At 47.0% G+C, this 23,139-nt stretch overlaps 1 protein-coding gene across 1 annotated transcript in view; it reads right to left on the bottom strand.

The window, feature by feature from the left end:
* LOC142042087 (alpha-2-macroglobulin-like protein 1) overlaps nt 1-21,281 on the bottom strand; it is a 30,600-nt gene extending 9,319 nt beyond the window's left edge. The window contains exons 1-27 of the mRNA XM_075051598.1: nt 21,214-21,281; nt 20,609-20,789; nt 19,294-19,338; nt 18,821-18,965; nt 18,110-18,162; nt 17,766-17,786; nt 17,071-17,230; nt 16,369-16,453; nt 15,877-15,991; nt 14,470-14,578; nt 13,522-13,631; nt 12,574-12,738; nt 11,129-11,362; nt 10,186-10,249; nt 9,525-9,670; nt 8,822-8,968; nt 7,454-7,627; nt 5,779-5,884; nt 5,125-5,236; nt 4,805-5,030; nt 4,472-4,598; nt 4,205-4,326; nt 3,977-4,028; nt 3,572-3,655; nt 2,816-2,992; nt 1,493-1,574; nt 1,239-1,395 (exon numbers count right to left, since the gene is read on the bottom strand). Of these exons, the coding sequence (XP_074907699.1) occupies nt 1,239-1,395; nt 1,493-1,574; nt 2,816-2,992; nt 3,572-3,655; nt 3,977-4,028; nt 4,205-4,326; nt 4,472-4,598; nt 4,805-5,030; nt 5,125-5,236; nt 5,779-5,884; nt 7,454-7,627; nt 8,822-8,968; nt 9,525-9,670; nt 10,186-10,249; nt 11,129-11,362; nt 12,574-12,738; nt 13,522-13,631; nt 14,470-14,578; nt 15,877-15,991; nt 16,369-16,453; nt 17,071-17,230; nt 17,766-17,786; nt 18,110-18,162; nt 18,821-18,965; nt 19,294-19,338; nt 20,609-20,789; nt 21,214-21,281 (3,267 nt within the window). The remainder of the gene's footprint in view (nt 1-1,238; nt 1,396-1,492; nt 1,575-2,815; nt 2,993-3,571; nt 3,656-3,976; nt 4,029-4,204; nt 4,327-4,471; nt 4,599-4,804; nt 5,031-5,124; nt 5,237-5,778; nt 5,885-7,453; nt 7,628-8,821; nt 8,969-9,524; nt 9,671-10,185; nt 10,250-11,128; nt 11,363-12,573; nt 12,739-13,521; nt 13,632-14,469; nt 14,579-15,876; nt 15,992-16,368; nt 16,454-17,070; nt 17,231-17,765; nt 17,787-18,109; nt 18,163-18,820; nt 18,966-19,293; nt 19,339-20,608; nt 20,790-21,213) is intronic.
* Nucleotides 21,282-23,139: the final 1,858 nt, after the last annotated feature.

Genomic DNA, 23,139 nt, shown 5'->3' with positions numbered 1-23,139 from the left:
GAATATCATGAAAGTCTGGTGCTGAGAGCAGTCTCAAAGCCATATTGTTCATACAGCCTAGGGGTGCCTTCTCATAGAAGGCATGAGGCAAACCATTAAGCTATTTATTTCATTAAATATGCTACAACTGGACACTTGAACAAAGTTTTTGTGATGCAGGTTTGCATACAAGAAGCAATGCAAGTTTACATACAATTCAGCTGACTGTGAGAAGCTACATGTTAATATGGGTAAACAGGCTCGCAGGAGCCTCTTCTCCCGTCAAAGAACATTGATTCTTGGGAAGTTCTGCTTGCATCCTCAGATATGAGACAAGACTACATCTAAAATGAGGGGGAGAATTTGGGCTGAGATGCTGAGTAACATCGTTCACACTGAATAGCAGAAACTTTGAAGCGTAAGGGGGGCTGGGGAAAAGTCTATTCCAAAAAGTTCTGTTCAAATAGAAAACCTAAACTGAGAAATTAATGAAAGTCAGACAAGGATGAACAGTCTGCATATACACTCTAGTTTTATTTTGTACTGCATCCAGATTTTAAGAAAAAAAGTGTAACCCTTTGCTTTACTAAAATAGCAGACTGTTTTCTTTCATAAACCTGCCTTGTATTTAATATGGGTGACTTTGTAATCTGACCAGTCTGGATTATTCCTACCTTTACCAAGGCAATGAACCCAAGTATTGCCATCCTGCATGCACACTGTTCGGTACCTGAACACTAGGGCATGTTCACCAAGAGTTTGGTGCATTTCCAGCTACACCGCAAGGATAATTTTTGGGATGACAGGCTCCAGGAGAAGTCATACTTTTGGGGCGGTGGAGAGACAACTCTGTCTCCAGATAATCCCATATTAGAGCACATAGTCAGGCCTATCTGGAGAGTATTGTGCATCATAGGGCATGAGAAGAGGGAGAATCCAGACAGGGTATTCTAGACAAGCACTAAAATATAAAAATATTTCTCCCTGTGCCCTTGAAGTGCCTTGGCACAATTAGCCATGGTGCCTTTTGGCTAGAGTGAAAATGAAGAAAGCCCAGCTGACATTAAAACCTCACATAGAAGAGATGCCTGCTGTTTTAGGCCACGCTTTTTCATTCTGCTCTGGGAAGCTGCCTTGGCTGTGCTGGGCCATGGGGACATTGCTTTGTGCTACTGTGCAGAGTGGAAGAGCCTGGGGAAGCAACCCTGTGCCCCACATTTTATGCGTCCCGCTCCCACTCCCATGTCTGGCAGCCATACCTTCAAGTCGTTGTTGAAGAGCTTCCCCGCACTCTGGAAGCAGCCGCTGGGCAGCTGGTGCTTCTGCAGCCAGAGCAGAGCGCTGTGCACCTGATCCTTATTGATGTAAATGTGAGAGCTGGCTTGTCCAAAGGACCTGGCTACAAAAGCTGTCAGCCTGTGAGCAGAGCACGAAGGAATCCCGTGTCACAGCCAGGAGCTGAGCCAGCAAGGACAATAGGTTTGGGATGACAGTACCAGCTCTGGTCACTCACCATGTGTTGCCCTGGTTGTCAGCTTTCCCAAAGGCGCTGTAGGAGCCATCATCATGTTTGTAGAGCAGTTGACGCTGGTAACCTATGAAGGCGGGTGCCAGGACATGACTCTCGGTGTGAGAGCCTGGAGCATCTCAAACTGTATCCCTGCTGTGGGAAGAAGTCTCCACAGCAAGAGACTTCACCAGGTCCTACAGTCAGAGACACTGAGGCAAACCTACCACCCCACAATTCCCCATGCATCCCACACATCAGCATGACAAGAAGCAGTTGCACAGCATCACTGAAGTGCCCCGTGCGGCTGCTCTACGTTACTAGAGCTGTTATGTGCAAGCACCGTGGATATCTATCTGCCCCGCTGGTTTGCAGAATGGTGACGTGCTCAGCCACCTCATGTCTCCCCGTGCCCCAGGGAACCCTCATGGGCACCTTGCTGTGAATAAAAAGAGCTGTAGGACTGAGGAGGAAGGCTTTTCCTAGAGGGGACCAATATGAAACCCTGTTTGTTTGTCAGCACTGATGCTAGCCCTGTTGGGACTCAAGAAAGCACTTTTTGTGGGACGTACAGAAAGCAACAAGGCCATGCCTTTAAGTTCTGAGGGCAGAAGACCATCCGTATCCGTTTGCTCTTCCTCCACCCTTCACACAGCCCCACTGTTTACCCTCCACCTTGCCTCTCTGCTGCTGCCATTCTCTTGGGTAGGCCCCCCTCTCCCAGATAGCTGTCCCAACTCACAGTACAAGAGAGAAAGGGGGAAGGAAAGGGAGTAAAATCCTATCTGTTGTAGCAGGATAAGGAGACTGGCAGGTTGAAATGCGAGGCGTATTGCAAAATGAGACACAGACACTGACACCATATTAAATTCAGATTATACTGGACAGAGCGGACATGCCCCTACCTTATGTGTCCTAAAACATGGGGAAACACTAAGCTACCAGACTCCTATCTATCCTCAAAAGCCACTCTTTATTCCAGTAAATAGCAGCTGATACCCTGTTTCCACAAGGGACTTCCATCTGCCTCGGACTTCCAAGGGAACAAACCACAGGAATCACGTAACGATGGAAATCATTAATTACCCACACTCTTCTCAAAAAAGCAGGCTTAGTACCTCAATAACAGGCAGAGGCAGAAGTCCCGCTTCTTCAGGAACATGCTTTTCCTTCCATGAGACATTTCCCTTATTCTCTGTGATACCTTCCTTTGTCACAGCTCTCGCAGTGCTCCCACTCCTGCCCTGCGCCTGCCCACCAGACCAGCGCCCCACGCTCTTCATTTATAGCACCTTTGTTTTGCAGCAGAACGAAGAAGGACAACATTACCTGTTCTCAGGAATTTCAGTGCTTTATCTTCAATTTCTGGGTCCAGTTGTTTAGTCTTATTCAAGTACTGGAGTATGAAGATGTTTGGTGCAAACTGAACCATGTTCTGTTCACCGCAGCCAAAGGGCATCTCTAGCAGCCGGTCTAAATTTTGAAGTGCTGGGCCCATGATGTCCCCTTAAGTTTGAGGTGAAGGGGCAGGAGAAAGCAAAAGCACACACTTTTAGCAGTATGAAACAAAGGGACTGCTGACTTCTCTAAACTCTACTGGGATCCTGGAAAAGAGCCAGCCCCTCACTGAATGGAGATGATTAAGATTTCTCCCAGATTAGGCCAGCACAGAAAGGGAAGACATCATGGTTCTGGGAGGAGGGAAGGAATGCAAAGGTTGAGGGAGTCTGAAGAAAGGTCATTCCTGAATGGGTATCAAGGAGGGAAAAGAATTACAGAGGCAAACTAGGTGAAAATCTGCAAGGATGGGTTTGGTTCACTTAGGTAGAGGTGGATGGCAGTGACAGACATCAAAGGAAATACCCCGTTTTGTGTCTTCTCCTACAGCCACTTGGGGATCACCCAGGATCATTCCTTATGAGAGGAATACATATCAAGAAAGATTACTTCATCCACATTCCTGAGGCCAACATCACACCCCCTACAGTTTATCTCAGGAGGAATTGGGTCGATGCATCATTAAGGCCAAAGCGTTGTGCAAGCTCTTCCCACCGGGGACCCAAGAGCAGGGAAAGCCTCTCTCACCAATCACAGAGAAAGTGGCTCGGCCAGATCCCTCCAGCACTTCTGCAGGCAGAGTTAGGGAGAACTCTTCAGAGACGGTGTTATCTGAGGAAGGCAGAACCCAGAAATTTATCCCGTGGAAGAAGTATCATAGGCAAGTATAACATCCCAAGGAGACCCAGGTGAAGCTCAGTGTGACAGTGAGTCACAGCAGCTGAGACTTGCAAACAAATGCCTCAGCACAGGAAACTTTGCCAGGTAGAAGACAGACATAGACAAACTATAGTGCTTGTTCTCCCAGGCAGGGATGGTGCCACCAGCGCTTGCTCTCTGACAAATTCCCCCCACCTCTGGGTATTTGCAGTAGCCCTGTCCCTTCCATCGTGCTCTTGTGATCAATAGCAGTCAGGGATTTTTGTCCCATACCTGCAGCACAGAGAAAGGCGTTTTGGGTCTTCTCTTGTAAGACACCTCCTGGCTGCAGATGGAGAAAGAGTAGTTCAGATAGGGAAGGCAGGAAAGGAAGTCTCCGTGCCTCAGCAGGCCTGTCTGCTTCCAAGAAGAAGGGGCTAAACTTCCTCTTAGCATCTTGCTAACTGCCTCAGGGGATGATCCACTGTCCCCAGGTGTTCTCCACCCTGAGGTGTGACTAACCTTCACAAGCAGAGGTTTTATCACTGTGTCTCTCTCTCCTTGCAAAGGTGTCACAGCGATCCTGTTATCACACAGATCGTGTGAATCTTCTGCCAGGCTGCTCACAGTGACATTCACTTTGCCTGCAGGGAGCACAGGGGCACATTGCTGAGCACTTGCAGCAGACAGCTGTATATACCAGCATGGCATCGGGACCAGACATGCAGACACAGGCAAATTCCACCCCTCTTCCCGCTAGCTGCCACACATCCCTCTGCTTAACCTCACCCAGCCTGGCGGCTGTCACGTTCCACACGAAGGTTTTTGCTTCGTTGGCGCAGAGGCAGCTGGTGAACTGACAGCCTGGACAGGCGTCCACCTTTAGTTCTGGAGTCTCCGTGAGGGTGGTGCGCACCTGAGTGTGGTGGGGTGTACAAGCACACATTGGCGTCGTGTTAGGAACAGGCAGTGCACAAAGGAGCAAATACCATGGGTCATGAAGTGTGAGGCTGTGCTTTGTGGCTCAGATGCCGGTATCTAGGGCTCCTGAGAAGATCGTAGCTTGCCTTTGGGCTCAAGTTTTTGCTCTGACAGAGGCCATGTAATTGGGGGAATACTCACCTGGATACAGTCCTTGAGGTAGTTAAAGACAGTGGCTTTTAGGCTGAAAGTCTCTCCTTGGATCACAGAGTATGGCAGTGACAGATCCACAAAGAAAGGCTGGAAGACCCTAAGAGTAGTCAGAGGTGAGAACCCAAAGCCAATATCGGCAACACAGAAGGCGTTGGCATTCCATTCTGTGATGGTGTCAGGTACAGCAACTTGGAGAGACACTTGACCGTTGTCCCTATAGCAGGAAGAGAAAGAGGAGAACTTGCTCAGAAGTAGTCGGAAGTCTCCAGGGGTGTCTCTGGGGAGGGCAGGTAGAGGCTGTTACCAACCCAACAGAGACCAAATCCCAAATCCACGTCTCTGGGAAAAGTGTCCGTGGTTTTGGCGTCTTCTTGTCATCAGAGCGAGGTGCAGAATCACTGTGGCCAACCTGATTGTCTGCTGGAAAGCAAACGATACGTCAGAAAACAGCAGATGTAGCTACAGGTGAAATTAGTTCTTCATTCACGTGCAATCTAACACAAATCGTAAATGGTTTGTGACACAGAACAAGAGTGGACAGGGTTAGTGTTTCAGTGAGAATCTGACACAGTGTGTGTGTATCTTTGGGGAACATAGCTTTAGGGAGACAGAGTCAGATGAGTTTAGCCTGAGGCTTAGTCTGACAGATCCAGCAAGTTTGGTCTGGATCCAGGGGCAGACAGCATGCTCAAATGGAGTCACAGTCTTTTACATAATCTGTGAAAGTGCTGGTGGAGAGCTTACATTTTCTGTGAAAAGTGCAGAACACAGGGACAGCCAATAAAGCACAGAGATTTGAGCTTTTATCTGTGATTTGTTAATCAGGTTCATTGAACTGGACACAAGCTTTGTTCCTCTCATACACAAACAAGAAACACAGCAGGATGGAAGTCAGGCATCTGCACTAGAACTGGGAGGGAGGAGCCCCTTCAACCAAGAAGATGGACTTGTCTGTTCCTTACCAACAACATTGTCTTTTCCAGAATACATCTTTTTCTCAAAGCCTGGTATCATACAGGAAACTGGTTTCTTGATTCTAGTATTGGTTAATATTTTCATGTGCAATTTCTGGGAAAAGATTGAAGAGAGTAAATCAATGATAAATAAAAGGGAACAAGGAATGTTGAAAGTATCTCATGATAGCAGGTATCATAAGGGGGCTGGTGGTAGCTGAAACACTTTAAAATGCTGCTTGTTTGTACACATATGCATAAACTTACAGGCTTAAACTCTGGGCAGTGCATGAGGCATGGAAACTAGCTTCTGAGAAATACTGGGGCCAATTATTACTTCTCATAAAAGTAAATTTCAACTAGATCTGTCTTTCATATGCCTGACCCTAACAATAAGCCAGAGTCAAACGCCATATATGCCATGAAAAAACTTAAGAGCAAAAATTCTAAGCTTTTAATCTCTGCACAATTTTAGAATGGAAAGATCTGACTGGCTGTTCACAGACAACTGTTCTCACACAAGTTAGTGCCAGTCCTGGCTTAGAAAACTGATGGGGAACTTGGTCACAACTTACTATGGATTCTGCTTTTGTCTGAATGACTCAGACTCTCAGGGCCTGTGCTTCACAAGGTGACAATATTGGAGAGAATACACGCTTATGTGCATGGACTGAGAAGACATCGCCACACCAGAAGAACTCATTTGATCCTGTGAGCAATCCTTGCTTTGATTTAATGGTCTGCAAGTCACTGAGAACTCCTCTACTTTCCTGAAGTGCCAAAACCTTTCATGGACATTATGGGTCCTCACGCTTTCTTCAGAGGCTGTACATGCCTGTGGACTTAGTCATATGTTACAGGACAGTCATCTGTTACAGGATCACTAATAAAGGAGGTACGGTGGGATCTCCTTTAACTGTCACCCAACATAGTCTAGGAGTAAGCACCTAGAAGACAGCACAGTACCATGCCTTTGTGGGGAATCAAGGTCTGTATTTGTAAGGTAGAATTCTGTCAGTCTGAGAAGCCTAAGCAACTCAGACTCCATTTAAGGTTGTTTTCAGTGTGTTGTTACCATCTTCTCCTATTCTGAGGTCCTTTTACTTGCATATATTTCTTTAAACAGCATTCTGTCAGAAGCCGCGCTCTTGGGTTTCAGTTAGCAAACATAATCTTTTTCGAGCTATTGTGCCTGTTAGTGGACTAGCTTATTTTGCCATTTGCCTTGATAGTTAGCTATAAAGCCAATTTGTGAAGGCCTTCTTTTTATTAAAACTGCTTTGAGGAGAAGTAAGAAGAGACTCAATGAAACACAGAGTAAAGAAGTTTGTAAATAAAATAAGAGGCAACTAGTGATTGGTCAAAATATGGTGAGGTGCTCAGGTCTTATTGGCATATTCTTGCCACTCCCTCTTTGTAGGTGTGGTAGCCTAAACTAAGTTTGTTAATTTTCACACTGTCTTGCTCTAATCAGATGGTTTGCACTATGCTTACTTATAAGTTTCACCTTTCCCCATAGTCCCCAAATGAGTGTGGCTACACCAAAGAACAAGGCACAGATTACTTGTAGCAATGAAAGTCAGGGCAGCCAAAGTTTGCTAAGAGTAAATTCTTGTAGGCATTCAGGATGGCATACTGGCAACCACTGGCTCAGGAAAAGTTTAGTGGAAGTGTAGACACTCACCTTAAACAGATTAAAGACATCAGCATCATTTTGGTACCACGGTGCTCCCATCCAAGTCTTTTTGCTGAGACTGGGCTGCTGGGGCAGACAAGGGTACGCCTCAAAGTCTTCCAAGTGATAAGGGTACCCTCGTCCTCCAGTTGTAAAGCTGTCATCAAAGACCTTCTCATACAGCTGCAATGGAAAAACAGAGGCCTTCATAAGGAACTGGCCAACAAGCATGTGTGTGGGTCAAATATTTGGATCATAGCCTTCTATTATACTTTGTAAAGATTTACAGTTGAGGAAGTTGGCTTTGGCCCAGCTTATATTAAAGGACATGAAGCCCAAGGACTGGATGTAGGCAAGTAGCTTTTAGTCTGCAGACTTTCACCTCTGACAGTTCAAGCCTTTTAACTCTAGGGTGCAAGGTTAGGATAAAAATGCATGATTCGGTTTGAGCACAAGGCATTGGCACATCTGACTTCCGTATTTAATGTTACTACTTTATATACCTGTTAGTAGATGATGCAAGTGCTCTGCACTAGAACAGCATTCCTATAAAATGGAACACCAGATCACACTGTGGATCCTATCTACAGGTACAGCAAGTCCCCCTGGATTTGGTGAGGCTTCTTTGTAACAGTCTGACCTGCTATAACTTAATTTACAACTTTGCATGAGGCATATACATGTGTACATTGGTGTACATTGTGGAATTATGTCAGGATTTTCAATTCTTGCAGTATTTTTGTTCTAAGTCTTAAATTCATTCCTCTGAAACACACAGCTGCTTTGAGGTGAGTTTCTTCAACCCTTCTATATTCCCAGAATGTACCTGGGTGCTGACAAAATCCTGACCACTTTTCACCAGCCACTGGGTGCGCTGGATGCTGTCCCCTAGCCACTGTTCTCTAAAGAACTGCTCAGGTGCTCAGCCTGATCTGTCATATGGTTGTAATTCAGCAACATTTGGGGCAGAGGAGCAGGAGGACCCTACTGGGGCAAAATTCCATTTCAGACATTTAGCCTCACTGCCTGGTGGAAGATGGAAGAGCAGAGAGACAGGTGGATGTGAGGAAAGCTGCTAAGCACTTGCCCTCCAAGCAGAAAGCACCAGCATCTCTTTGAAGCTGCTCTCCCTGCCTACCCCTCTGGCACCGTGCAGCATCCACCACTCTTCAGGTAGAGGCCCACGGTGCAGGGCTAGTGCACAAGGAACGTGACTGCCACATTACTGCTCCGAAGAGGCCGAGGAGGGGGAACGGCAGGGCAGCCACCTAACACTGCAGCCATGTCCTGGGACGGACTATGGGCTTCCTCCTGCCAGTGCCTGGAGACAGAAGGCAGGCAGATAGCAAGGGGTTGGTCACGGCAGGCTGCACTCACTGTGTCTGCTGTTAGGGTGTTGTTCTCCTTCAGAAGGACACTCTTGTCAACAGCTTGGATAGAGCACAAGGACCCTGGAGCAGCCCTGAGGTCCAGACTGACTTTCGATCCCGGGACTTCCTCCTTGGGTGAGAAGTCCAGTGCCACCTGCAAAACAGGACAGGGTCAGGGGGCTTAGCGTTGGAGAGTGGGACCCTGTGACCCTTAGACGTCTGGGCAGCAAATGGAAAGACAGACAATAAGGTGGGGAAGGGGGCTGAGATGCTGAGACAGGCCCTGCTGGAAACCCATTGGGAAGGTTACAGGGGCTGCAGCGCATACAGCCCAGCCAGAATTCCCCTACCACCGCACAGCCACCACCCTCTGATCCAGAGCTACCACAGGCAGCTAAGCAGGCAGGCGTCTCTTCTGTGTTAGGGAGAACATGGGGGACAGTGTGTTCCCAAGCAAGGGGAATGGGGAGAGAAAACAGAGTTCAAGAGGGCCTGGTTTACTCCTGGGGAAAGGCTTGCCAGTCAGTGTTGGGGAGGGCAGGACTAGGAATTCAGGGAAGAAGGAGGTTACCTCTTTTGTTTCCCAGCCAAAAATGCTGGGCATCTGGTTTGGCATGTATCCAGCTTATACCACTTGGCCTGAGGACCAGGAATCACAGCAGGCCAGAGCACATCAATGATGCTTTCGCACTCCTTGTGTTTCTACTCACCTTGTGTCTAAAGCACTTTTCTACTTGAAAGTCTTCCATGTCAGCTACCACCTCTCCATCCAAGAAGACTGCATACAGTAGAAGCTTGATGTCAGGCAGGAAGTCATTGCCAATAGTCAGCGTCAATGAGAAGGAGCCCTGCAGATCTGCACAAGATAGCAGCAAGGAAGAGAGGGAAAGCATTCATTTGAATTAGCTCATTGGGGTAGGACACACAATAAGAATCAAAAGAGGGAATTTAATAATTTCTACCTGCAGATAAGAACATCCCACACAGACACTGTCACAGATTAACAATAAACCCAGGATACTGGCCACCTCTTTGGCTCAAGTTTGGCAAAAATATTCCTCTTCCCTACTGCACCTTAGATAAACAGGCAAGCTACTCAAATTTTGTATCTTCTCCAAAGCTACAAGCTAGTAGCAAAGTCATAACGTTGGATATTAGATCAATCAGACAAGGCAGGAGAAGGACAGTCACCTAGAAGGACACTGAACTGATATGAGATTGTGTTGGTCTAATGAGGTGGACCACCACTAAGAACTCAGTTCAATAGCTCCCACCTGTGAATAAGAACACTTGCAGAGATTGTCACAGGAGAGTGGTCACAGTTTTCTGGGGTGTGTTATGAGGCCCTGAACTTCATGCATTTCTACTCACTCTCATGCTGGATAATTGGCACCTGCTTCTCTCCACTGAAAAGGATCTTGCCTTTTGCTATCACCTGAAGAGCAAAGAGAAGAGCCATTCAAGGGCCTGAATTCTGACAGCATGAGGAGAGTGGGAAAAGAACAAGAGAAGAGAGAAGGACATCTGACAGATGTTGTCACAGAAGCTCCTCTGGCAGAACATGACCTCTGCAGCAGAGATGGCAATAGCATAGCTGGGAAGGAACTCAGATGCTGTTGGTTAGGCAATGAGAAGACATGGCCGCTTGCAAAGCCAGATATACATCTGAAGCTAAGAGCAGCTGCTCTTAAGCCCCAGTGAACTCTGATCTTCACATTACTAGGATACCTTACTTTTTGACCATACAAATGAGCCCAGCGCAGTAACCAAGATACCCATAACCTCTCAGCTAGGCTGTAGTCACATTCTTGTTTTGGACTCACTTTCTTGAAAGTGACTTCATCAAAAAATGATTACATACCTCTGGAGTACATCAAGGCCCTGTGCAATTTGAAGCTTTTTCCTGTAAATATACAGGCCCGGGGAGGTCAGCTGCCCCAGAGATTGCCTCCTAGTTCACAGACAGATTGCCCCAGACACAGATGGAAGTCTGGGGCATACTTGCTGGGCAGAAACCAGGCTAGCCCTCCATTACCACCCATGTAAACATAATAAAAAGTAGGGTGAATGGCAGGCATCTATCACCGAAGCTTAGGTCCAGGCACTCCGAACAAAGCAAAGCAGCTGGGGGCTAGGAGCAGGTCCAGGAACTGGAAAACAGGAGGAGGTTTGGGCAGAACAGAACTTACAAACTGACTAATACTGGCCTGGGAGTAGCTTACCCTTTCCTGTGAGTATCTATGTGCTGTGTGAAAAGGGTAGAATGCCAGGAAGCATAATCTTGCCCTGAGACTCAGCTGTCTTCTCTGCTTACCAAGTAGTAGAAATCAATGTGATCTGCTTCAGAGCTGAGTTTATTCCGGTCAAGGATATAATCCACTTGTAATTCCTGCTGTTGATCACAGGGTATCTCATCATCCCTGGCCTTGATCTCAAGGAAGCTGTTGCTCTCAGAGTAGAAAGGTTTCAGCCAGTGGAAGCTATCCTCAACTTCTGTGTAACTTTCTGAAGAATCTTGCTCATTGTCATTTCCAAGGCTGTAGGTACCCTTCAGAGCACAAAAACATGAGTTGGTAATCAGTATCAAGTGATACAAGGGAGCTTGTATACCTGCTGAAAACACTAAGTTATTACCTGAGCACACATCTGTATGCTTAAAATACTCTTGTTTAAATGTCATTTTAAAGTTTCTTATGAGACTTTCTCTTATGAAGTTTTAGCAAAAATCTAAGTCTAGGAGATTTGCCCACAATCTCATTTTTCCTCCTTTATCTTTCCATGGGGACACACCCCACACCAGACTTTAACCCCAGCACAGCACCGCTGTTTTCAGTTTATGTTTCTGGTCAGATGGCCTGAAGCACAACAGGCACCAAAACAGCTTTTGTACAGTGAAGTTCTACTTCTCTGCAGATAATTTAGGGCTCTGTGGACAATAGCTGTGGGCCTAGGAACAAGGAGCCTGTCCCCCGGCTCCCTGAGGACAGAAACCTACCTCCTAGATTTCAGAACCTCTGATCACCAAATCCTGCCCAACAAAATTAGGGAACCTCACCCTGGATAGACTGGGATCTCAGGGAAAAACATCTGGAACAATAGTTCCAGTCTCTGAGAAATGGATGGCAATAGGAGATTGTACTGCTTGGGCATGAATCCCACATCGGCTGCAGGAATGCAGGGAATGGGAAGATGGGTGTGCTGCCAGGCTGGTAACAACGAGCTCCAGGTGTAGGATAAGAAGTTGTGAGGGGAAGAAACCAAGTACTTCAAGGTCTGGTGTTGAAAGGGAGGTCAAGCGCATCTACGGGCCCAGCTGAGCCTGGACAAGCTATAGGGCCAGAGCAGCCACAAGAAGTGGAGTTCAACAGAGACGGGTGTCAACTGCCAGTTCTGCTGAGCCACCTCCAACATGTCCCAGTGTGGAGAAAGGGGAGATTTCCTCCGAGGAAGTATTCAGATTAAGAGATGTTTTCAGTGGAGTCAAAGGAAGGTGAGGGGGATATAAAAGATTAGGATCACGCTCCAGCTCAGGACAGCAGAGCACCTTTGGTGACCATTTGGCTGAACTGTTGCAGCACAGCCTCTGGCTTCCCTCAGGAGATGGCACTGGAGAGAAATTAAAGATGCTTCTACAGATATAGTCAAATGAGATCAGAAACCAGAGGGCTGTGCTCCAAAACCTCAAATTTCTTCCACTTTCTAGCCCTTTCCTCAGCCTACCTTCCTCTTTATCCTCCTTTTTCTGTGGCTGATGCTCACCTTCAGAGAAACCAGTGTGCTGTTCCAGCTGGTGGTATCCAGTGAGAAGTGAGCTTCCCCGTTCTCATCTGTGAGGAACGATAGATGTGTCTCCTCATCATTGATGTCAACTCTTAGGTAGACCGTTTCATTTCTGAGGGGAGAATTGTCACTGTGGCAGAACATCTGCAGAGAAGGGGAGGAAGATAAAACCCCATTGTGTCACACTCCAAGGCACTGCCAGTGGTTAATATTGTTTCTATCACTGGGCTTCCTCAGCCCTTCCAGCTTTTAGACAGGTTGGAAGGATACAAATAAAAATAAATACACAAAACCAATGATGTGTAGCTTTCAGGATTAGAAATAAACGGTAGTGCAGCCAAATGAGACACCTATTTTGGGGGGAAAAGGTGGTTTCCTCAGATCCTGGGCTTTTTCTTGGACAATGCTGCAGGACCTTTGATGATCAGAAACAGTCTTGTCTCCTGCAACTTAACTTTTGCTGTTCCTTGCCTTCCTTCACACTGGGGTTAGTACTGGCCCGGGTGAAAGTGTTTCTAGCCCCAATGGGAGAGCAGTCCTAGCATCACCCAGGGGACCTGAGTTACAAATGACTGCCAGTGAACTGATATACAAGGCTTTAGTGATTTCTGCCAAGTTACCATGAGCATTTGTCCGAAAGGAATGTTATTTCCCTGCCAATGCCACCCCCATCCCATATGCCTTTTATTGCACAGACCAGTTTCAGGAGCTACTCCTGGGGAAGCCTCCAGAGACTCCAGCTGGCCCCAGAATTCCTGTCCAGGGAATATACTAGGTTAGGATGGGGAGAAGAAATTGCTTCTACAGGAGGTTTTGCTCATAGTTGCTGGGTACCAGCACTTGGTTTCCTGGAGATTGTTACTTTCTACCAACAGAAGATTAGATCTATGATGTATTCTCAGCAGAGAAGGGATCCCTGGGTGTTACCTTTCCTGTGTATGGTAGTCCACGTTTGTAGAATGAATGGAGGTTGATAAATTCTATAGACTTCATTCTTGTTGCAATAGGAAGTTTAGCTGTTTGTATAGTCTTTGCTCCTGCGTGGAGAGATGAGAAATCTATTAAACTCTGGCAGTGCTCTTAGGGAAGCAGAAGACAAGAAGATGCTTCAACACTACCTACAACATCTATAACCTCTAAATTTAGGAGGCAAAATACATTCTTCTAGGATATGATTCTGTCAACCTTTCTGGGCCCTCTGCTTCATGACATGATGCATTGTACCCTATAAGTACTTTTTTTCTCTTTATTGAAGATAAGGAGAAAGTAGAGGACTGTTTAGTTATAGACAGCTACACTGCAGATGCCTGAAAGTGGCCTGAAGGACCTCACCCACAGTGTGACAGTTCAAACAATGGACACTTCCAGTTGCCAGAGCTAGGTGCACATTAACACTGATACTGAAAACCTACCTCCTTATAGTCAATATTGTGTCAGGCTAAAAGGGAGCAGAATGGCATTCCTCACAACAGGAGTGTGCATAAGCAGCCTTGCCTCAGGCTTAGGAAAAGAGAGGACAAGAGACTGTGGGTAGGGACTATCTGTCAGGATGGCGCACTACAATTAGCAAGGACTGCAAGGACTTATTGCAGACTTTTCCATGGCTAGCCAGAGCTTTGCATCTGGCTGAGGAACACCTTGGTGTCCAGGCAATCACTAAAATGTTATATACATGCTAGTGGAGATGAGGGGTGGAGAAGATTAGGAAATCTGGTAATGATAGATGGAAGAGGTACTAGAATAGAGACTATCATCATGCCAGAAGACTTGGGAACCCGCAAGTTACTTTTTCAAAAGGAATTCAACTGTCACAGAAAGGCCAAAACCAAAGGAGTTGCCTGCAAGGAAAAGAACGCTTCGCATATTTTCCAGTACCTGTTCCATCTTCCACCATTTCTCCTACCACAATTATGTAGCTGTCAGATTTCTTTAATTCCAGAGTCTCTGTCTTCACTGTAAAAGTAGTGCAGCCATTCTTGTTTGCCTGCAGAAAGAGAGATATGAACAGAGAGGAAGAGCATGGAGGAAGATGAACTGTTACATAGATGCTGGGCAATCCTAAAGAAGTGTTTCCAAATACTTGCGGAACAGATGGAAGCTCAAAAACCTATAACTGCCAAAACCCATCAGGGATACCATAGCCAGAGAAGAAAATCAACATGCTTGGATTAAATAGTCACCAAAAAAGTGGCAGAAAAAAGTGCTTCAGGCAAATCACACAAGGGTCAATTATGTCACAAACCCAGGAGGCTGGATTAAGCCAAGATCCTGCAGCTGAAAGAGAATGAGTGTCTTTACCTGAGCTAAAGGCAACCTCCTCCCTGAAACTGTATGGCCCTGATGAATAAATCCTGACTGTGTGGCTTTCCAGTCATGACCATCTCTGTGACGTGGCCGTGTTAAACAAGGGCATCCAGCCAGTCCCAGATTGCAAGAGCTTTGCCAAGCATTAAGGCAGAGACTGGGTACAGCCAGTCTGCCAGAGAGGGGAGGGGGACAAAGTGTTTCTAGTCGTGCCTGTTAAGTTCTCCACCGAACCTTGCAGGGCCTCTTACATGCCATCTGAGAGGGAGCTGGCATTCAGTTGGTGTTTTGCACAGCTAAGGCTGTACAGCATTCCAGCTGGAGATATTTTGCTACTGGGTGCATTTTAAAAGATGCAGAGATCCAGCTGGGTTTTTATATTTTGGCTTGTTGCTGGCTGGTCTGACATTTAGAAATATTTTCTTGTCATTTTCAGGCTGAAAGAGCTGCCTCTGAAAGCCATGGGAAAAACCAAGTGTGGAGCTTAACCACAAATGGATAATAAACACAAATGTGCAGAAAGTGTAACTAGCACTGGACTTAATCTCAGACAGGACACTAGCAAGCTTAAGATGATCCATTAAGTGCATGGATACAGCAAGAAACAGGGTATTAAGCCACAGACCATCTGGTGTTCTGATAGCCAGTTTATCGGTGGGAGCTGTCACAGGACTGAATAGACCAGTGATCTGATTGCATACAATATGATACAGACCCTTGGGAAAGGCCCCAGGCATCATTACTTACAGAGAGCTTACACCTTCTCCCGAAACACTGAGTCAGACATGGGCAGCTAGAGCAGTAATTCAAGCGATAGGGTCACGGGAAGAGGAATCAACGGTCTGATTGGGTCTAGCAATTGGGAAGACACCAGACTAAACAGGTTGGTGCATATCAGAGGTGCATCGAGGCAGGTTAAGGGGACAGACATACATTTCCAGCAGGTTATATGTTCCACTCTCCTATTTGTTCACCTACCCAGCTGTTTTGCTTCCTCATCCCAGTAGAATTTGAGAAATTGTCTTCCAAGAACTGGGATAATGTGATAAAAGTAATACCTATTTTCCCTTGAACGGGCTTCCCATAGGTATACCTGTGTCAAAGGAGAGAAACATTCACCTGAAGACTGGCCGCTTCAGCAGAAATTCTGATCCAGGTCACCCCCCACCCTCACTGGGGGGAAGTGGAGCCTGGGAGAGCTTTGTACCTTGTTTGATCAGGAACTTCAACTCGTCCCTTAAGATCAGTTTACATCCCTCTCCACCCAGTATACCCAGCATCCTTAGTGTCCCTCAGCCTCACAGTAAATGACCAGGTGCAAGAAGGAGCCCGTTCCAGAGAGTGATCTGGCTCCTGCAACCACAGGGTAATGCAACAACATCATACTGGCAGGCCACTTCTCGGCTATGGGCAATCTGGAGGTGATTGTGGAGTCAAAGGCCAGAGATCACAATGGTATCATGTACTCACTTGCCACAGACCTTCAGCTGAAATTCCTCATCTGCTGAAGCGATAAATGGAGGGTGCTCAATCTCTATTTCAAATTTTTTCAGTACTGCATAGAAGAGAGGAAGATAAGGGTGGAGGAAGAAAAGCAATAATGAGTATGGACACTGACTGTAAGTTCTGTAATAGCTGCAGTCTGGATGGGGGAAAAGACAGTAATGTCCCCAGTCATTCATCACCATGCTGCAACAGGGGTTACTCCCTTCAGCCACACAACCCTCTATTTGCTGCTACAATTGCACATGGGACTGCTTTCTACTCCAGCTCAGTCAAGCATAAACATTTTAAATGGCACAGGGTTTTGTCCTTACCTACATCACTGTAACTGAATGGGACTAAGACACGATGCAGCTTCCTATTATAGCAGCTGACTGGAGTGGATAGTAAGCCTAGCTTAGAAAAGGGTGACAATGAGCAGCAGAAAGTGCTCATCACAGGGTCCAGCCACAGCTAGAACAAGGTGTCAGACCACGGCCTCTCCTTTGTACCCTGCGCAGCTGCAGAACCTCCAGCCCAGCATGAGGTGTGTGCACAGACCCATCTGTCCCTGTCCCCAGTCTGCTGTTCTCCCATGGCAAAAGGTCTGACGAACATGGCTGCATCGCCCTGCTTTCTTCTCCAGCTACCCACGCTGCTTTTCCCTCACATCTGTTGTCCAAGTCTCACCAAATTTATCAACACTGAAGGTTTTTTGAGCCATGTCTTGTTGCACTGAGATGGTATAGCTCCCAAGGGGTGCTTCAGAGGCCAGGGGGAAAGATAGATCCACAATGCCATGTCTTGACTTTACATTCAACCACTCAGCAATACGGTTATATTCAGGATCCTATTTGGGAAAGGACATGCAGAGGCACCAAGTCACACTGGGAGCATGGATACCTGGCAGGTCCAGCCATACTCGGGTACAAGAAAGCACTACGAGGGCTTACCCTTGCCCCAGTAGAGAGGATGCCAGATCACCAGGTGAGATTCCTTCTCATCCCTCCAGTATCCTTCTACTGAACTTTTGAATTGCAAAGGCTCTCAAGAACAGTAAAGCTACTGGGAAGTGGTAACACCATAATACTGTGCGAAGGAGAAGCAGCTGTGCTGCATCTAGTGAGTGCTTAGCCTTGTGCTTTGTGCTCTGTGCAGACAAGGTGTTGGGCAAAGGTTCGTTACTGCGCTGCCTCTAGTCCGGCTATGTGCATCACAGAGGTGCTGGTTTGAATGAAGGACCCAGGCTGACTAGGTAGAAAAGACTTGAGCTGAACCTGAACCATAACCATAACCTTATGAGGTTACGTTTGTGGAACAACTCTGTCCAGGAGTGAAAGGACACAGTAGAAGAGACACCCTTTGGTTAGTTCTTTGTCACTTACCTGCAGCCATATCTGGGAATACTGTAAAAACAAGAGAAACACAAGCTCAGTTTTGTACAGAGCAAAACAGCATCCATGTGACCCAGTACTAATAACACTGCCTGATGTGGGCCCCTGACCAGAAAGTTCTGCCCCATCCAGACTCCACACTAGGTCTCCTCTTCCCTCTGTGCTAGCTTACACTGCAGCTTTTCTCCAAGGGACCAGTGGGTGAGTGGTTTCCCTTCAAAGATCATTTGTTCTTATGGTTTAACAGGCATGAAGGGAGATGTCTTTTTCATGAGCCTCTCAATGTGTCTCATGCTGAGGCTCCTACTTCTAGAAAAGCACAAGGTGACACTCACCTCATTTTTAATGACTTTAAGGTCCTCATCGAGATTCACAATTCGAAATTTCACTGGGGATAGAAAGAAAAGGATAGTAAAGCATTCTGACTGCAACATGTCCTTGCACAAATCTGCTTCTCCTCTTCTGTGCTCCAGTATTCATGTCTCTCTATTTACCTCAGAGGTATTCAGGTCTTTCCCCGAACAGCCCTCCCCAGCACCTCCCACCCCAGAGGACTTTGTCTGGGAGGTTGACATGCAGCTGCGGGCTGTGGAAACTCACTGCCTTTACCTGGGAAGATTACAGTGATGTGTTAAACAGTGGGGTTGGTCTGTCTGCAATCCGTTCATATTGTAAAGACTGTAAAAACTCTCTATTTCTACAGCTCGGAACTGTCACTCTAGGCTTTACTGAAATATTAAGAACAGTCTTCAAGAAGCCAAGAGATTTTTCAGTGTCCTGAAGAGTCCTGGCTTTCCTTTTAGGTCTCACTAGAGATACTTCACCAAAACAACACCCAGGAGCAGCAGGCTGGGCATTTAGTGCAGCACAGCTCGGAGGGGAACACCCTGACTCATGCTGTTCCTGGAAACATCTGATAATAGAGGTCTGCTATCTTCCACCCCCAACAAGCGTAGCTTGCTGCACTTGGTGAAATCTTCCCCCTAGATGTGGTTGCTACCTTGACCCTTCCCTCCCCATTTCCATATGCCACCTTCTTGCCTTACCTGTTTCGCCAGGTTTGTATAAGCCCTTGTCTGTCTCTACCAGTATTACATTCTTCTGGGGCTTCACCAGAACCTTCTTGCGACCCTCAAAGAGCACATTGTCCCCACTGTGGATCAGGACATGCAGAAAAACCACCACCTCTGGCTGTCAGGTTAAAAAAAAACCAAACTGCCTGAGACTACAAATAGCTTGAGTCACCTGTCATACCAAAATCTCCAACTTCCCTCTCCTCCCTTCCCCTCCTCTGATTTAGCTCTCTCCTTGCCCTAGTCATAGTCTTCTCTGTGCTCCCCAGCTTCCTCATTCTCTTTTCTCTGCCTTTCTCGTTGTCATGTTTGCCTCTTTCCACATTTCTTTCTCCCCTTTACTATCTTTCCCACCCTGCCTCTCCAACATTAACATGGCTCAGACACAGGAGAGGCTGAAGCCCTCTGGTTTGTAAGAGGAGAGGCAGCCAAGAGAGGTGTCTTACGTGTGACGTGGAATCATCTCTTTTTCTGGGAATGAACTCTGGCACCTAGGTTGATTGATACAAGGAAATGGAAAACAAATTCGTCAGAGACTTTGCATCTTATCCTAGATGTAAGACATCATCTTACTGTTAAAAAATCCCCAAACTTCAGAGTCCAAATTCCACTGTATGACTCTGTCTCTAACCTGCTTGTCATTATAGGGGGAAGAAGCAGTCACTGCCTGTCTCTTGTTCATGAACCTAAGAGTGAACCAACTGACATGTTATTCTCCCTCTTCACATAAATGTGATTTTTATGAAACCAAGAAAAACTACAGGGAAGTCAGATCTGGAGCTGACCAAGACACTAACAGGAGACGAGATACTGATCAGGCAAAACCAGGACATCTCAGTATCAGAAAGACTCAGCTCACCAGGAGAAAGGTTCTTCTTGCTAACAGCAGACTTCCTTGGTTTTCCAAAGCCAGGACTTGCTCTCTCCTGAGGGCTGGCACCAAACACTTAGTTAATCATTGTCTTGTTGATGCAAGACCCAGAAGTGACTACAGCCCTTCCTTGAGTTCTGCTGAATCTGCAGGACAATCAGGGCATAGGCACAGCGACTTTGCACGGTGCTGAGGAAGACAGGGGCAGCTTGTAGAGCCTCAGCACCAGACACATCTCCATGGCTCTCCAGAAATGCAACTGAAGGTCCTGTACTCATGCTCCAGCCTCAGTGTGTCTAGTTAAGCTAAGTAGAGCAGCAAAGTTGCAATGACAGTAACTTAAGGCACCCAAGAAATATGCAGACTGCCTAAGTGAAATTCAGTTCATTGTGGGTTCAGCGCCATCACCACCCACCACAGGTAAATTAAAGCAAGGTCAATGTCCATGCAAGCTGCAACTACACCTTGCAATATAGATGCAGCTTTAGAGCAGAATGGTCCTCTTGGAGCTGGAGGGGCAGGCTTCTGAGGAAGCGAGGATGAAAAGAATGTATTCCCAATGCATTGACTTGCACTGTGATATAGAAGCATTTTTAGGGACTAAACACTGAGTAAACTGAAAGTCAGTGTTTTCCAACAGGCTTTAAGTAGGATGAAATGGGCTGATACAGATCAAAAGAACAGGGTTTTATTTACACAGGAAAGATTCCCTACTTTGCTAGGCTCCAGGACACTGCTGTATTTTGCCTGGCACTGGTGGGGAAATACACATAACCTGCTTGCAACCCATGGCAAGGCAAAGGACAGTGTACACAGAGAAGTGCTGGGCTCCTGTCTGAAGTGAAGGTGAGAGCATCCACTGCCAAATCAGCAGCCACAGCTACACTCACCTGGAAGGTGATGCACTGAAAAGTGCCTGGCTTCTCCACATCTTGTTCCACCAGTGTGTGATTCTGGGTTGCCTGCAAGGTGACGGCCAGGTGGACAGCCTCAGTCAGGGAGCTGAGGTGAATGTAGAGCTTCTCCTCTCGGGAATGGTGAATGACAGCAGGGAACACCACCATATAGTGACTAGAAGAGAGCAGGAGATGTTCAAAAACAATTCAGAGGCTGAGGTGGACAAGCCAGAATCCATCTCTGCTGCTTTCATGAAGAGGTAGACCAGGGGTCAGAAATGTCTGGAGGCCTGCAGTGAAGGAGCTATGGCGTGGCTCCCTTTCCATACCAGAAAGAAACAACATGCCCAGTTTGGAACTAGAGACCTCCTGATATCTGTCTGTCACCACCTTGCCACCAGCCAGGACACAGCTGCCCATTGTACAATACTCCAATTGCAAGTACACAGAGCAAGGCTGTCAGGAATGAAGCTGAAGACTCAGTGACTGAGGCACCACCGTTCAGCTCTGTGATGCTAAACACTGCAGCACCTCAGTACCACCCTTCAATGACAGTCCCTTCCACCAAGCCCCCCGAAATGAAAAGGAGATAATCTCACGGTTCCAGGCTTGCTGCAGCTGCAACTGGGAATAGGGTCAGGGCTAAAAGGAGCACTGGTGCTCCCATTGCTTGGGCTGGGACAGACAGCTGACAAGATCCACACAGGAGGAGAGAACTGCCTCTACTGATGGGCTGGAGCAATCCTAAATACCCACCTCAGATGCTCCTAAGTCCAAAGAGTGGGGGAGTTGGTACATGGAGATAGTATCTCTTCCAGGCTAGTGACGTTAGCTAATATTTACTTGCTTCCACCAACACCAGATTAAAGGCTGCACAGCACAGTTCTCCACCCATGTCTACATTCAGATGGTATTCCAGGCCATGGGGTGCCAAAGCACTGTGGGGAGATATGGGGTGGGTGACCTCTAACCTAGGCTGAAGGGGACTTGGGAGAAAAACCTCATCTCAGCTGTGGCTGGTCTGCATCCTGGCTGTAGCACCCGATGAGAGCCAAAGCTGCACACCAGCTACTGTCCTCAGCTTGTAAAAAGCATCCTCAGTACTCTCTCTGTGCATTATTAGTGATCTTCCCCTCATCCAGTATTTAATCAGAGCTTGGAGTAAAAAACTTTCAATTCACCTCCATTCCCTGCATCACTACCTCTGTCCACCCATCCATCCCAGCCTTGTCTGATCCTCCTGGGTACAGACCTTTTCCAGGGCTGCTCCTGCCACCCACTGCCAGCTCCTCTTGTAGCTCCACTGTAAGGCTTTTCCAAATAAAGCCAGATGCTTTAAATTCCCACATATTTTAGCAGATCTCTACTTTATGTGCCCCCCCCCCCCCCCCCGCAGCCAGATGTCTGGTCTTCTGCCACCTTCTTCCAGCCATAAGGTAGTTCTACACTGCCACCACCATCCATCTCCTCCAGACTCTTCTCGGGCACTGCAACCTTGTATTTCCTTTTCCTGGGTGGCAGCAGTAAAGTGAACAGGACTTGGATGTATTTGCCCTCTAGTTACAACCTCATTGGAAGGTGGATGTCCTCATCCTGCCCTGGCCCCAGCTGTGTTTTTGCAGAGCATAACCAAAGGTACACAATACAGAGTGAATTTGCCATCCACCCACTCTTTGCTCCTAGCTGAAGCAATCCCCTGGATTTACTTTGGCACAGTCCCCATACGTGTGCTTAGCATCCACTCTCTTAGTGCACGGTCCAATGTAACAGGAACACACTAGCCTTTAACCTAGCACTGACATTGCAGATAATCTGCAGGTTTAAAGCACTGTATGTCACTGATCTGGGAGCATATTTGATTCTCTGAAATCAACAGGGGTTTGAGTTCAAGCCTAAGCTAGTGGGACAAAAAATGATCTGAGTTCTGCCTGATTTTCAGAAACACTCCCCATGGCTCTGCATCTCTGAATGGTCATCAAGCTGGCTGCCTCTGAAGTTAAATGGGAACAGTCGGACAACAAAAAGATAACAACATGCTAAAGTTCTTCCCTTCTTCCAGGGAGGAATGGGGGCACTGGCAGAACTATGTGTGAAACCTTGGTCTGGTCTGGCTGGAGGCTGCAGTGCAGGAGTGAAATTTCAGTAAGAAGTAAATAATACATAAAAAAGAAGGTTCTACGGAAGAAGAACAATCCTGAAGAAAAATCCACTGGCATCACAAAGAATGAATTTGTCCCAGGATGTTTCCGATGAAATCCCAGTAAAGACACCTTTCTAAAAATTGGGCCCCCGTACCAAATATAGTAACTGAGCACTCCTCCTGCCATCAGCTGTGGTGCATAAGGCAGAGCAAGTCATCTCCCAGAGAAATATCAACAAGGCTTACAAAGCCTCGAGGCAAGTGCCTTTGGTGTGTGGGCAATAAACCTTGTCTCCACCCCTTCCACCCGCCCACATCCCAGCCCCAGCCATGCGCAGCGCGATTCCCACCTTCTTGGTTTCGAAGCCAAGAGAGACGGGCACCC

The sequence above is a fragment of the Buteo buteo genome, chromosome 19 (genome assembly GCF_964188355.1).
Source record: "Buteo buteo chromosome 19, bButBut1.hap1.1, whole genome shotgun sequence".
NCBI lineage: Eukaryota > Metazoa > Chordata > Aves > Accipitriformes > Accipitridae > Buteo > Buteo buteo.
Note: the sequence above shows the minus strand (reverse complement) of the source record. Positions and strands in the feature narration are given on the sequence as shown.